This window comes from Actinia tenebrosa, unplaced genomic scaffold, assembly GCF_029948245.1.
Source record: "Actinia tenebrosa isolate PJP-AT-01 unplaced genomic scaffold, QUT_ActTen_1.0 PGA_scaffold0__85_contigs__length_37466705, whole genome shotgun sequence".
Lineage (NCBI taxonomy): Eukaryota > Metazoa > Cnidaria > Anthozoa > Actiniaria > Actiniidae > Actinia > Actinia tenebrosa.
Genome location: NW_028292569.1, coordinates 21,546,407 through 21,560,847, shown reverse-complemented (window position 1 = coordinate 21,560,847; position 14,441 = coordinate 21,546,407). Strand labels below are relative to the sequence as shown.

Genomic DNA, 14,441 nt, shown 5'->3' with positions numbered 1-14,441 from the left:
TCATTGATAGCTTCAGACATAAATATGAGAAGTTCAAAACCGATTAACACGCTAATGCATTAGCATAATTTCCAGACTGTCGTTCAATATGCAAATGAAATCCTGTCTCGCTTTTTAAAAAGCAAATATTTACTGAGCGAGCTTTCTTTGAAGCTCTTCTTTTGCTTCTTGGAATATGTTTTTCCGTGTCTCTTCGGACACATCTTTGACGATTGTTTTTTTATTCCTGATGTCGGACTTTAGCTTTTCGTATTTCTCCTCTTCGGCCAGGATAATCGAGAATTCGACGTCGTCTATTTTTCTGTCACGCAAAGCCTTTGAAACAAGGTCAGTAATCGTATTTATTTATCAATTGACACGGTTTTCCATATCAAACTTTCCACATAGAAAAGTTGTCCTTCCGCTCGAGACGTTTCTTTTACCATATAAGGAATGTACTTACCATATTTGGAAATTGGAATATAATTTTCTTCACTAAATAGGCAAATTTCTGGCTCAAAACTGCTCAAATTTACAGTAAATCGAGTGAAAACATCACTAACTAGACAGCCATCTTGGTTTTGGCCGAAAAAGGACTGGAAATGTGTAGGGGAGGGGAGCGTGGTTTGTCACCACAGGAAGCCCGCGAACGACAACAATTGTTTGATATGTTTGTTATTCACAAGGCTTTATTTTTGTTATAACCCTCATTATAAATGCGAGGTCAATATATAGTTATTAACCCGGTCAATAACTATATATAGACCGTTCGCATTTATAATGAGCAACATTTAATAGAAAACCTTCTCAATTGATAAATAAAATACTTAATTACCTCGAACGTAGGCAATAAGCCTATACATCCCTCGGGCCTGCGGCCCTCGGGATGTATATGGCTTATTGCCTCCGTTCGAGGTAATTAACTCTTACTTACTTTAGCCCTAGACAGATTGTCGTGTCGTGCTTTGATATCTTGCCGGATAATTTTTTCATGACAGCCGTAGTAACGGCCGAGATAATGCCGCAAGCGGCTCCGACGGCAGCCAAGGGAACCACAACAATTACTCCCGGCCCAGTAAGTGAAGTTGCAACCCCTGAGCCTGTTAGAGCAACGGATATTGACCCAGCTGTTATTGCAACCTTATGCAAGACACTTCTGGTTCTGGCATATTTCTTCCTGACTTCTTCGTAGTGTTTTGTCTGCCCTTCGAGGTAAGCCAGTATTAGATTTGCCTTAAGTTTTCAGCATCCGTAGAATGGTAGTATGGAATATCTGGGTACATCTTAGGTGCCGATGGTATGACATCCATTATTTATAAAATAAATTAAATAGTACGCACGCTGTGATTGGTTGATAGCCATGTTTGCATGAGAATATGTAAACACAGTTGTGAAATTTACAGTTTCTTTCGAGGAAAAAAACGCCCCCAAAAATGTATTTTGAAGACGAAGTTCCAAATTGTGACTTGTGTCAGGGCCACAGGCATAACCCTATGGTCTCATGCAGGTCTTTCTGATCGTAATATCATGACAATCTCTCGTTGGTCACCGCAAAGAGAATTCCCTCAGGAGCTACAACACACGTCCTCCGTCAGGACGGCTGCGGTTGTTCAGCAACGTGCTTTCTCATGATTTAAATGCACCGCCCGATAAAAAAAACAAGTATTTCAAGGAAACAGTCAGCAGCTTCAAACTTTTTCCAGCGATAGCTCTTCAGCTCCACAAAATATCTTCTCGAGGCAAGACGAAACAATCAACTTCGCTGCCATGTTTTCTCGCTGTCAAATTGAGCAAAACCACGTTTCTTTCAACCGAGAATTCCATTCACAGTGACACTTGTTATCCACTTTTGATCACTTTCGTAAAGATAATCAATTCTGAAATCTTTTATTAAGATTTCTATTCAATCTTTGGACATTTCGTTGTATTTGTTTTAAAGTTTTAGAATGATAAATGTTTAAAGTAGCTAGCGATTCTTTCTCGCTTCACATTTGCCCCCTTTGCGTTTATTACACAAAATTTGATTGGCTAACGATCGAAGTTCGTGATGTATGGAGAATTTGTATTTGATATGAGAATCAAATTCAAATAAAGATTGATTTTCTTGCAAGTGGTAATGTTTTCCCTTAGTATCGACTACGTCTCGGGTTTGTATAACTGTCTCGAATTCTCCCAACCTCCCCTCGTGTTGCTATCAGGCTATGTAAACACGGAAAAAGTTTTCTATTGCTTAAATATTATGTACGATGCGTTTGGGAATGACATCGAGGAGCAGCCACGTCACGACAACAGGGACTACGTGAATTGGAGGGCCTTCTTTAAAATGTTTCCGCATGCAGACCCTAGTAAGTTTAAGCGTAGGCCCGACGGTATTTATTACCAAGTCTCTAGGATGTAGAGCAATAAGGATTTGAGTCCTAAGCCTAAGATTTTGCCACGTGCTAAGCCTAACTTTCCTGCGAATTTGATGGAGACTGCCCATAGCTACCCATTTTATGACAACAAGAGCGGCGCGGATGAGTTTGCTAAGATGGTTACCTCCCTGGAAATTCCTGTGACCAATTCGACGACCTTCGCAGTGACGGTCAGAGACGTCTTTAGAGAAACTGCCATGAAACACATGACAGGAAAGGAATCTAGGAAATGGTTAGCTGGTCCTAACATGCAATATTAGCCACAACAGTTAAACTTTGCCGTCTGGGCTGCCACTAAGGGATGTGGTATAGTCGCGGATATGTTCCATATTCCTTTTCTAAGATTTCATGTTGCTTTTACCATTCGTAGGATATTGTTTGAGCTAGGAGCGCCGCTTCCGGGCGATACCGTCTTTGACCCCAAGGATAACAAATATGACAAAGTTGCATGGGAGAGACTAAAGAACGAGTTTAAGCTTACCAACCCTGACTTTCGCAACAAAGTGGGTGCCGCCCATGGTTTAGGAGAAACTTACACCTATGCCGGAGGTGCTAGCATAGAAACGACGGGCATGGGATATCCTAGCTCCTACGAATTCTCAGACATGGGAGGCAGCGGAACGAAAGGAAACCTAATTTACTTCATTCAAAGTCAAGAGAAGTATCCTTGTGCACCTTTCTTTGCCGCAAAGGGGTTGGGACTAAAGAATCTCGCAAGGATTAACCGCAGCATCGAAGCCTTCGTGTATTGTATCTTAGGAGCACAGGTTAGCACTCGCAGCCCCATTGTAGATGCCAGTGGTGCGTCGCAGGAAACACAACAAGTATTCCTTGTCCTCTTCGAAAGCGCTGTTATCGAAATATGAGATCTCTAAATCAGTTCAAAGGTATCAACTTGCGGTGCAGCAATCTAGATTATGCGACTAGATTATGCCTGGAGTCCTGGTTGTTGGTTAATCTCAGCACCATTAAGGCATGGCTCTTTTGAGTAAGTGATGGAAAATCAGTTATTTATTCATATCGTTGACAGTTTACTATGAATCTTTCCCAAATTTGGCTCGTAGTAGTAATTTTTCAAGGCAAGCATTTACTGTTACATTTACTGTCATTATCTGTTACCATGGAAACCAGGTCACGTGACCACAAGGCCGCCATCTTGGATTTAAAAAAACAAATTGTTTGTAATCGTATTGAAACTACTTCAAAAGTCCTGAAAATCCATATTGCTTTTGATATTTGCAATACCTATATGGATCTAATTGGATATCATGGAAATTATATTAAGTTTAATTTTTAGAATATTTTTAATTTTTTGGAAAAAATAGAAAATATTCTAAAAATTAAACTTAAAATAATTTCCAAGATATCCAATTAGATCCATATAGGCATTGTAAATATGAATAGTAATCTGCATTTTCATGACTTTTAAAGATGTTTCGGTACGTTTACAAACCGCTTGTTTAAAAATCTAAGATGGCGGCCTTGTGGTCACGTGACCTAGTTTCCATGGTAACCAAGGCTCTAAGGTTCCTTCTTTTCACAAAAGACATTAACTTGCCAAGTTTGGGGAAGATTCGTAGAAAACTGGCTATGATATAGCTAATCAGTTTTTCATCTGAGAGCCATGCCTTAATGATGCTCAGATGCCAAGTAATTTGGTTATCAACACTAATTCCGTTGTGGATTATAACAACAAACTTCAACGAGGTACTAAGGATATGAAGTTTGGTGTGAAGGACGTGAACTCTGACATGACCAAGGGCATTCCTCACTTCGTAGAGAAGCCAAAGAAGGTACACGCAGAAAGGCCCGCAGTGCTGCCCAAGGAACCAAAGCATGTTCCCACGTTACCAACCATACCTGAGGATGATCACGACCTACTAAAGGCCGGCTTAGCAGTTGTAAGTATGGGTCTGAGCTATTATATATGGCGATGAACAACCCCTACGTAGCTGGAGTAGATTGTGTCTACACGACTTACACAGGCGAAAAATAATACACCCAGGCATCTTGGGTTGATGTCACTGGGATGTCTGTGGACTTGAACTACTCTGGTAAGAAGTTAATTTATGCAGTCTTTGCATTGGCACGGCGAGTGATGCAAACGTAGGATTTCGTTTCTGCGACGACAATGGCATATTGCAGCCCATGCGCTATTATCATTAATGCAAATACGCATGCAAATGTGGGGTTTAGACTTATTGATGAAAATAATAAGCCTTTGCTTCCTTATCGAACTTCAACGAACACTAGGAAAGTTAGCAATTTTTCAATGGAGCCCTACACTAGGTCCCCTGAAGACCTAACGCCAGTGACTTTTCATATGCTAGCCAATTGTAAATTTGCTAAGTTGCAAGTCACTTCTGATGATGGTAAGTTTGGGATAAATCGTATAGGTCGTAGGCCTGCCAATGCATACATAAGCCTATTTCTAACATGAGTGTGCTGCCGTTGGTTCCGAATTTCCAGGGCGGCGCTAATACTGTCTTTCATTATCCCCAGTCGAGGATGCCCCGGATGCCCGATGAGAAGGACAAGATCAGCCCTTCATCCTCTTCAGGAGGACCATCCCGATAGCGACAACTAATATCCAAATGTTATTTCCAACGAACTTTAATAGTTCCCCGCCGGCCCTAAGTGCCAAGCCAGCAACAGAACCCAACAGCCCGGGAATGCCGGCTGCCATTTTCTTCCCTAAGTTCGCCAAACCAGAACCTAATTTTTTTACGCCTGCGCCCGTAGCCTTAAGCGCGGATAGGATTACTCCTACTACGCTTGGAATGGCAACCGCGAATGCTAGCGGAACGCCGTATTTCGTGAGTGCTCTCCTTATTTTCACCTTAGTAGTAAGTCCACGTTCCCGTTCTGCGGCGGCAAGTTCCGTCCTCGTTTCTTCGAGCCTTTCCTGGGCGGCCTCCAATTCCCTTTCTGCGGCTGCCCGCTCTTCTTCGTGGCGCGTCTGGTCGGCTATTATTTCCCGTTGCGCGTTGGCGTGTCGTTCTAAGTCTTCGATTGCGCCTTTTAATTGTCTGACTTGTTCGTTTTTAAGGGTAATTTGATTCAATAACCATACCCTATGCTGTTCGACTGCCATTAGGGAGTTGGCGGAATTTACGAGCTCGTCGTTTCTTTCCTTCAAATCTGCTGAGACATCGCAAAGGGCCTGAAACGTCCCATTTCGCTCCGCTATAACGTCGTCACGTTCTTTTTCAAATATCTCTTTTTCCTCGTTTGCCGCGTCACTTTCCCTCTTTGCAGTTTGCAGTTCGTCGCTTAGTCGTTTCCTTTCCTCTATGTCCGCGACCTTCAACTTTTTAACCTTGTTTACGAGCCTTTGTATTTCCGCGTCTTTTTCTCTTTGAATGGAGACCGTGGCTGCGAGCTTTTCCTCCTCCAGGGCAGAAATTTACTCGTTATGCCTTTCTATTTGCGCAGATGGGTCTTCGATTGTTCCTTTTGCCTGTTGAAGTTCTATGACTTTCCGGTCTTCTGTCTGTCCGCCTGCTTCGGGTGGCAATCGCGCAAGGCGGGCGAACAGTCTTTGTTTGCCGACGTTTATTTGCTCCTCGGACATTTGCTCCTGTATTGCTAAATTGGGTTTCCCAATGGCTTGCATTAAGGTACTAGGAATCTTAGGGTCGGCAAAGAACCTTCTTTTTTCCATCTCTAATTACGTAGACTTTACAGCCGCTCCTTGGAAGTCTACCCAGGATTATTTCTTTACCCCATTCATTGTCGTCATCAAATAACATTAATGCTTTCTTAGGATCCCAATCGGGTAATAGTTCTACCAGCCTATCAAAGTCTTCCGGTTGTTCTTTTTCCATGGATTCGTCTATTTGTTCCTGAATTTTACTAAGCCATTGAGCGCTGGGAGCCTCAGGAACAGGCCCTCAAGTCTTCCATTTGCAAATATTCTGGAATAGGTTTGTATGGATTCTTAGACCTAAATTTGTCTCTTAAAGAACGCATAGCCTCCTGGACCCTGCCGCCATACTTGCTCCTTAATTTCTCAAAGAGGTTTTGCCCGTCTACGTTGTTATTAGGAAGCAAGGACTCGTATTCTTCGTCGTTAATGTCTACTTGGCCTTCCTCGGTGGTGGGGTCAAAATCCTTTCCTTTTACTTCCATTATATGTGATAAGCTCAAAGTTAAACCCCAACGTATTACCTAAGCAGGTTGGCGGCCTAAAGGCAGAACGCACCTTTCATAGGGTTACCTTTACCCCCAGCAGCGCAAAGCCAGGAGAAACCTTGTATGTAGGCGTACCCGCCTGACAGACAATCTAGTTTTAGTCCCTGGTACGTTAGCGCTAAGGTTTGACCTAACGGTGCAGCCCAGTACCACAGACGAAAGGTTATGTGTTAATAACGTAGGCCGCAGCTTTGTCTCCAAGATGAGGGTCAAATTTGCCCGGGAATTCCTCTTAGACTTGAACAGATACGACCTGTACACCACGTACAAGAACCTATGGTTGACTGCGTTTGACCGCGCGCAAAGGATAAAACAAGGAATTGGCAGCCTCATCCTGCGTAAGGTCCGCACGCCCGTTAAGACGCATCCCACGGACTCCAGTGGAGAAACTGCTGTGGCTGATGCAAAGCGAATAAAGACGGCCTATGGTACCAAGTATGTCATACCCTCGAACTTCGAAGTGATTACTAACCACGGCGTTTACTACCCAAGGCAACTAAGTGAGTTACAGTTCGAAGTAACCCTGGCCGATACGACCAACATCCTTGGAGAGATGTCCACCGCAATTAGCGGGGCCGTGGATCCCTATTCTATCACCAACGTAGAGCTGCAGTACGAAACGGTGCATAGCGAGGAGTTGGCCCGCAGTGCGGGTGCTGAGTATAGCGCCGGAAAGGCATTCCTATACGACCACGTAGTGATGTACAAGACATTTAGCTTCCTGGATAAGACGAACGAGGTTATCAACCAAAGCATTAACCTCCCCAGGCGTAGTTTGACTGGGCTAATGCTGGTGTTTGCTAAGCCCTACGAGGCCGGCAAGCGCAACAGCGAAGCCTTCCATAACCCTGACAAGGTCTACTCCCAGGGAATGAAGCCCGCAGACATCTACAGGGAGGCAATGAGAAAATTCGGCGACCAAATTAGTCCACAGGAATTCTTCACGGACAAGTACGCGCTGTGGATCGACATGCGCACCACCAACGACGAGAGTATGCATGGCCAAGGGCTGCGGTTAGTCAACACCCAGGATGGCATTACTTTGGAGATCAAGCGCACAAATAATTCCTCCGCGGGCCACGGCGACAAGATAAACTGCTACGTCTTCGTGGTTAGCGACGCGCAGCTAAGCGTAGAAATGGATCAGCTAAAGAGCGTTGCTTATTAAAATATCCCCCAAATATACCATGTTACGCAACTTCTGCAAAGACGACACGACACTGCAATGTATAGTGCAAGGCGAAAACCTGTACTTTAAGGCGAAGGAGGCGGCGGAGGCGTTGGGCTACGAACGTTCAAGGAATGCAATTAAAGACCAAGTATCTGAGAAATACCAGAAAAGACTGACTGAACTAAAGGGAGCATCAAAACAGTGCCCCCCCTAACCCGAAACCGCTGCAATGGTCACCTTTGAATTTTGGGGTAGCCAAAAAACATCCAATTAAATCTAAACTAATTGGAATTGATAGATCTTAGCTTCCTCAATGCTTTCCAAGTGGAATTTGATGAAAATCATTAAAATCTTCCGAGAAAATTGAGTTGAAAAATTATTTTACTGTTAAAATCACATGACTTTATCACGTGATATCTCAGTCCAGACTTCATCCCTCACAAATCTAAATACACCATCTTGTAGATCTCTTCAAGACCTTGTCAACAGTATATAATTTGTCTACCATGAGGCAGCCAAAGGGTATTTTATCGGCTCCAACGAGATGGACTAAAAGTCTTATATGAAACTACCGTCTTGAGAAAAAGATATAACTAGCTAAAAACTAGTGTGAGCTGCGTCGGTGTTTCTTATGAAACAGTAATGATGAAAAGGTCAATTATACACCGTGAAAAGATGAAAAAACTTACTGACGTTTCGGACGCTAGTCCTTCGTCGGAGTAAAAGAGCTCTTTTACTCCGACGAAGGACTAGCGTCCGAAACGTCAGTAAGTTTTTTCATCTTTTCACGGTGTATAATTGACCTTTTCATCATTACTGTCTTGAGAAAAACTTATTTTTTCTATACCCTAGAAATCAAAATTCCTTATTTTAAGGACTATAGAGATGAAACTTCACACACATGTTGCTTTGGAGTGTACAAGTAATGTGTCAGCTCGGGTCCAGGATTGGAGCCATTTTGACGTCACAGGGTTAGTTTGAAAATTGTGACTTTTTCAGCGAATTTAGGGTTTGACTTTTCGGTGCCTTAACTAAGTGCGATTCCAATTCTTTTCAAGTATGTTGAAGGTATTTGTAAGGGCTTTCATTGGGACTGGTTAGTTTGAGTCATCTACTATCCAATAGTAATGATGAAAAGGTAAATTATACACCGTGAAAAGATGAAAAAACTTACTGACGTTTCGGACGCTAGTCCTTCGTCGGAGTAACTCCGACGAAGGACTAGCGTCCGAAACGTCAGTAAGTTTTTTCATCTTTTCACGGTGTATAATTTACCTTTTCATCATTACTGTTTCATTAGAAACACCGACGCAGCTCACACTAGTTTTTAGCTAGTTATATCTTTTTATTACTATCCAATAGTTTTTCAGAAGCTGACAAAAATCACATTTCAGCAAAAAGTCACCTCATTCAACCGCATCGTTCTCATGTGCAATTAACTTTATGAGAACCAAACTACATTATTACTGTATCACATTATCTGGACTTTTACATGCAAGGACTAGTTTTCAATAATCATATATAATTACAAACTTATAAGGCTTAGAGCACTCACATGTTTTCGGACTCAAAATATCTTCAACTCAAATTTCGAAGCCTTGATTTCAAAAGGTTCCAAAAAACATACATTAGGTATAAATGGCCTTTAAAAGAGCTATCTTCTCCAACAAAAATTTTTTAAAATCTTTTTTTTCTTCTTTTTTACGAAAAAATTCATAAACCCCTCATTAAATAAGCAGATGAGCTGTGACGTCATAACTTCATGAGATCTGACGTGGCAGTCATACCCGAAAGTTTCACAAAGTTTGACTTACTTCTGTAGGATTTATAAGCCGTCAAACTTTCAACATTTAGGCACTAAGTTCGTGACCTTAACCTTGGCCTTTAGCCTTTAGCGTTCAGTATGTGAGAGGCATTGCCAATTATACTTCAATACCAAAGTAAAAAATCCAAAACGCAACCTAGGAATATTTTAGAGATTTTTGAATATTGATCAATCTCATACTTTAAAAAAATCACTGGTCAGCGGTTATTGAAGTTAGACATGCGTGCAATACACGAACGTGTAGGTCTTACCTGTGACTGTCATATCTAGTCTCTGCTCCGGAGATTGTTATAAAAATACGGGTTTTATTGCGATGTAAGTGTTTCAAGTTCTGCGATCAAGATCAAATGTTCTCACGGTACATTCTTAAACTACTACTGACTGTCATTAAGAATCAACACATCAAAGTGTAATACTCATCGTATTTCCTTTTGAGATTTTGAGTCACTTTGTCAAAAATCACAGCACATGCGCAGAAAAAAAATAATTTACCCCCCAAACTCCACTCAAGCTCTATGAAGCTTTGACGAGCTATGGAATATAGAGCTTACTAACTAACCATGTCCTAAAATTAGCCAAAAAGTTTACAACTCGGACACAAAGTTGAGTTTTTTTGGCGTATCTTGGCGTAAAACAGTACTTACGGTTAGCGCATGAGTAGATCACTTATAACACCACTAATAACAAACAAACTCAAAAGACACTATCTTTGATAGTCAACCTCGCTCTGGTGTAAGTTTCAGTGTGATTGAGTAACGTTTAGTGCAAGTAAAGGAGGCAAATTGCTGTGTATACTTATGTATAAGTTAGGAGCCTTACATACCACTAACCCCACCCTCCCTCGTTCTCTCTTTACGCTTGACTTCAAACAGGTTAGTGGAAGTAATTCAAATAAAGTGAGGGCGATCCTGTAAAGTTGCATTTGATTGACGTTTTTAAAAGCTCATCGTAAAGCCTTCTCTCGGGACAATACTTGGTAGCAGTTTGAGTGACAACCGTTGAATATTCAATGAGATATGAATTTTATCCCAAAGGAGAGTAACATTAGAATAATAATTGTTGTTTCAAGCCATTCTAATATCTCTAGGACCAGAGGGCCAATTTCAATGAAATCAACGTTGTATAAAAGTACTTAATAAGGGTAGGCCAACCATTACATTAAGGTCATTCTAACTTTGCACTGCGCATGCGCAAAACTTTTTTAACCCTTTTTAAGATATATCTTTGTTATTATTCCATAGGTGTTTAGTAAACTTTAATAACGTTCATTATGGTTGGCAAGCACGACTTTCTGTACCAATTTGTAGCCCTGAGGGATTGCTACCATCAGGGACATAGGAAGAGAATATTCCACGGAAGGAAATAGTAAGTACAAAACAGTGGATACTGACATTTATAGAGTTTTTCAAATTTGTCAATGATAGACTTGGCAAACCAGAAGGGACAGTCTTATTGCGTAAGAAGAATTATACTGCTATGGAAAACTGAAATACAGCACAATAAGAGTCTAACAAAGGCTGAATAAAAGTATGAAAAAATATAAGGTGACAATAACAGCGTGTCACTGTGTTTTTTTCAGCAAAAAGGTGACTATTTCAGCATAATGTGACCTTTTCAGGAAAAGAGGTGATTTTTTCAGAAAAAAGGTGATTTTTTCAGAAGTGACTGTGATTTCATTCAGGTGTTTCGGGCCCCCTCCTCCCAATGCGCAGCCGCATTCCCTGTACGTATCCGAACCTGGCCTTTATGAGTTAATATTTAGCTCTAAGTTACCCAAAGCCATAGAGTTTCGCGATTGGGTCTTTGATTGAAGTCGTTTGACTGTCGTTTTTGCTTTGTTTCATAATGGTTTGTTTTATGTTATTCTTGTGCTCCTTATTATTATTATTTCTTCCGTTTACTAAAAACAATCCAACGAAGCGTAAGGGCGTAAACGTATTTCTTATTCCAGATGATTTTCTTCTGACGCTTCAAATATTTACGTTATACTGTAGGCAGGGCATCACTAAGAAAAACACTTTATAAAGTGTTACCCCCAGTCATTGCAAACCAACTCAGCTTTGTTCTCAAAATAATATACCAGTGGTGATAGTAATGGAATGAAACATGACGATGGATTTCGAAAGCATCTAAACCTTCACGATAATGAATGAAGCCCATCGTGGTTAAGTATTGTGCTCGAGAGAGTGTTCGTACCCATGGAAGGCGCCTTTTGGTTTACTGTCATTCAATAATGGGAAACATACCTTGTATCGTGTGCCCTGGATGTCCTTTTATTAATTACTACCACTTATAGTATAATACTAAATATTTTATACGCCAGTCCGAGTTGCCGAATAAATCACATTTATTAATGAGGGAAAAATATTGGAATTGTCTGACAATATATTTAGATGAATATTCATTTGATATATTTGCTTTGTTTCCTTTGCACTTTTGCTTTCTTATTTTATTGTTCACTTATTTCTCCTTTTTATTTACTTATTTATTTTTAGTAGAAACGCCTTTACTTTTTTGTATTCTTTTTTTATGAAACCTCTAGGTACTTCAAAATATTCAACATTACGGGCTTTAAAACATCTACTTTTCTTCTACGCTAGAATAAAGATGTATTTGTTGGTATTCTGATCCTTGCTGCTCGTGATTATCATTCGATGTAGCATGTTTTAATAATGTCTCACAGGGAACATTTGTTGGTAGCCCTATTTCATTATTGTCCCTTAGTAGCGACTGATACTCGTGCTCTCTTGACAATGACTCTCCATTATTTATCTGTTGATAAAGATGCTGAGTTCCTGACAGAAAGTGCTGCTCTGCAGGGTTCTCTTTTGGTTTCCTTTCGTCCAATAAAGTTGGAGTGCATTCTCTCGACACTGCTCCAACATTAATATTTGGTGGTATCAGGTTTGGTGATTCGTGGGGCGTTTTCGATGCTGCTGGTTCGTGTGTTTCAATTTCTATTCTATCCTGTATAAAAGAATATAGTAAAACAAATTGTGTTTGTTTGTCTGTTTGTTAGATAAACCCCAAACGTCTACTCTATCCCTATTACTGCTTAGGTTAAGTTGGTAATCAATAAGGGGTAAAGGTTGAGTGAGTAGTCCATATTCAGATATATAGTACCACTTAAATCCCCCCCCCCTAAATAAATTATAGATAATAAATCAAAAACGTGTTCCAACTCAAGCTGTGGCTTTTTTCCCTTCATTTTCATTTTCTTATTACAGACATTTTATAGTATCAAACTCACCTCTATAACTGGAAAAGATTCTTCTGTTTTTAAAACTCTAAAAAGCAAAAATATAATCGTCAAAACGTCATGAGCTATGAATTTTTTGTTTTTGCACGGTGGGGAGTCTCAGGATACGCAACGGATGGGTTAAACTGATTACATACAGTACGTATATGGAACATGTGAACTTACCTTTGGTTGTCGCTCATCTTCCTTAAAACTAGAATGTATTTAAAATTATGATAATAAGTATAAGATAGACACACCCCGATAACACAATGTTGCCAGATATCAAAGAAAAGAAAGAAATAGTAAAATATATCAGAAACTATTATAGCATTGAATCATTATCAATCGTTTTACATACTTCACGGATCCTGATTAATTCTACGTGACGTGCACTGTATTATGGAATTAAAGTGTTTACCTTTGAAGCCAGTCCTTTTGAAAATGTAGCACACTAATAGCGCCATGATAATATTCACAAGTATTGATATTGATGTTACGATTAAATGAACTGTTGCAAATGTGCGACCTAATGAAAGCAGGGAAAGAAATGATTAAAGTTACAAAGAGTATTTGCCTGCAGACCTGGGGAAGCGGTAAAGGAAAACAAATTTCAATATATATAAATGAATAAATTAAAATATATGTAACCCTTATTTATACGTATATATGTAACATTGACATAACCTTGAATAAATAGTGTCGAGCAAGACCTCTCTCCAGGCTTGGTTCTTGATTCATGACCTTTGAATGATGGTTATAGGAAGTCAAGTCAAATCTTAATAAATAACTGAAGTAGTTAAGAGGCAATGTCCACAAGAATCGAACAAATTCAAGAATTCGTGGAAAGGGTCAAAAAATCAAATTCGCTCTTCTTTTAAAGTTAGATAGGTCATTATTAGATATGAATCCCTGGGTAGTTGGTTTTCGAAAATTTTATTTTATTTTCGAGAAAACGGCCACGGAAGAGGTTCGACCGAAACCCAAGCAAGAGACGCTCAAGACGAGTGAAAATGAACAAACTTTGAACAGAGCTCGCGTAAAAAATAAACTATGACAATTTTTGAACTTTCTTCTTAATGTAACACCCTTTTTCGTTCATTGGACTGGATTTCAAGCTTATTGGGAAAGGGACGAATTTTTGGCGAGGGAAAATAGGAGGCCTATGCTTACATATGCTAATTAGTTGCCTCAAAAGAAAAAATGATGAGTGAGTGAGTGAGTAAGTAGTATATATTCAGATACATAGAACGACTTCATTTTTTTCCACATTTTTTTCAAATAATAATTGATTAAAGGTAACGCACAGTATGTACCTGCAGACTTGGGGTAGCGGTAAAACAAAATAAAAAACATGTAAATATATAGAAATGAAAAAATCAAAATATAGGTAACCTTTATTTATACTTTATATATATGTAACATTGACATAACCTTGAACCTTATTTATTAATAAATAGTGTCGAGCAAGACCTCTCCCCAGGTTTGGATCTTGTGTGGACCTTTGAATGATGGTTATAGGAAGTCAAGTCAAGTGTTAATAATTCCCTAATGAAACACTCTGATCTCACTCGTTTTTTAAAATATTACTATATAACTGTATTCCCGTATTCAATGCTT

General features: G+C 39.9%; 2 protein-coding genes and 1 long non-coding RNA gene across 5 annotated transcripts in view; 2 read left to right on the top strand and 1 right to left on the bottom strand.

Annotated features, from left to right (window-relative positions):
* LOC148913774 (uncharacterized) overlaps positions 1-14,441 on the top strand; it is a 203,344-nt gene that overhangs the window by 35,759 nt on the left and 153,144 nt on the right. The window lies entirely within an intron of this gene.
* On the top strand, positions 107-11,410 carry LOC148913785 (uncharacterized). Its single transcript, XR_016120855.1, has 4 exons — positions 107-327; positions 978-1,191; positions 10,825-10,948; positions 11,163-11,410. It is a non-coding gene; the product is annotated as an uncharacterized LOC148913785 (long non-coding RNA).
* Positions 11,847-14,441, bottom strand: part of LOC148913782 (uncharacterized) — a 30,270-nt gene continuing 27,675 nt past the window's right edge. The window contains exons 6-10 of the mRNA XM_089039977.1: positions 13,509-13,565; positions 13,243-13,350; positions 13,008-13,035; positions 12,834-12,870; positions 11,847-12,550 (exon numbers count right to left, since the gene is read on the bottom strand). Of these exons, the coding sequence (XP_088896103.1) occupies positions 12,164-12,550; positions 12,834-12,870; positions 13,008-13,035; positions 13,243-13,350; positions 13,509-13,565 (617 nt within the window). The 3' untranslated portion in view covers positions 11,847-12,163. The remainder of the gene's footprint in view (positions 12,551-12,833; positions 12,871-13,007; positions 13,036-13,242; positions 13,351-13,508; positions 13,566-14,441) is intronic.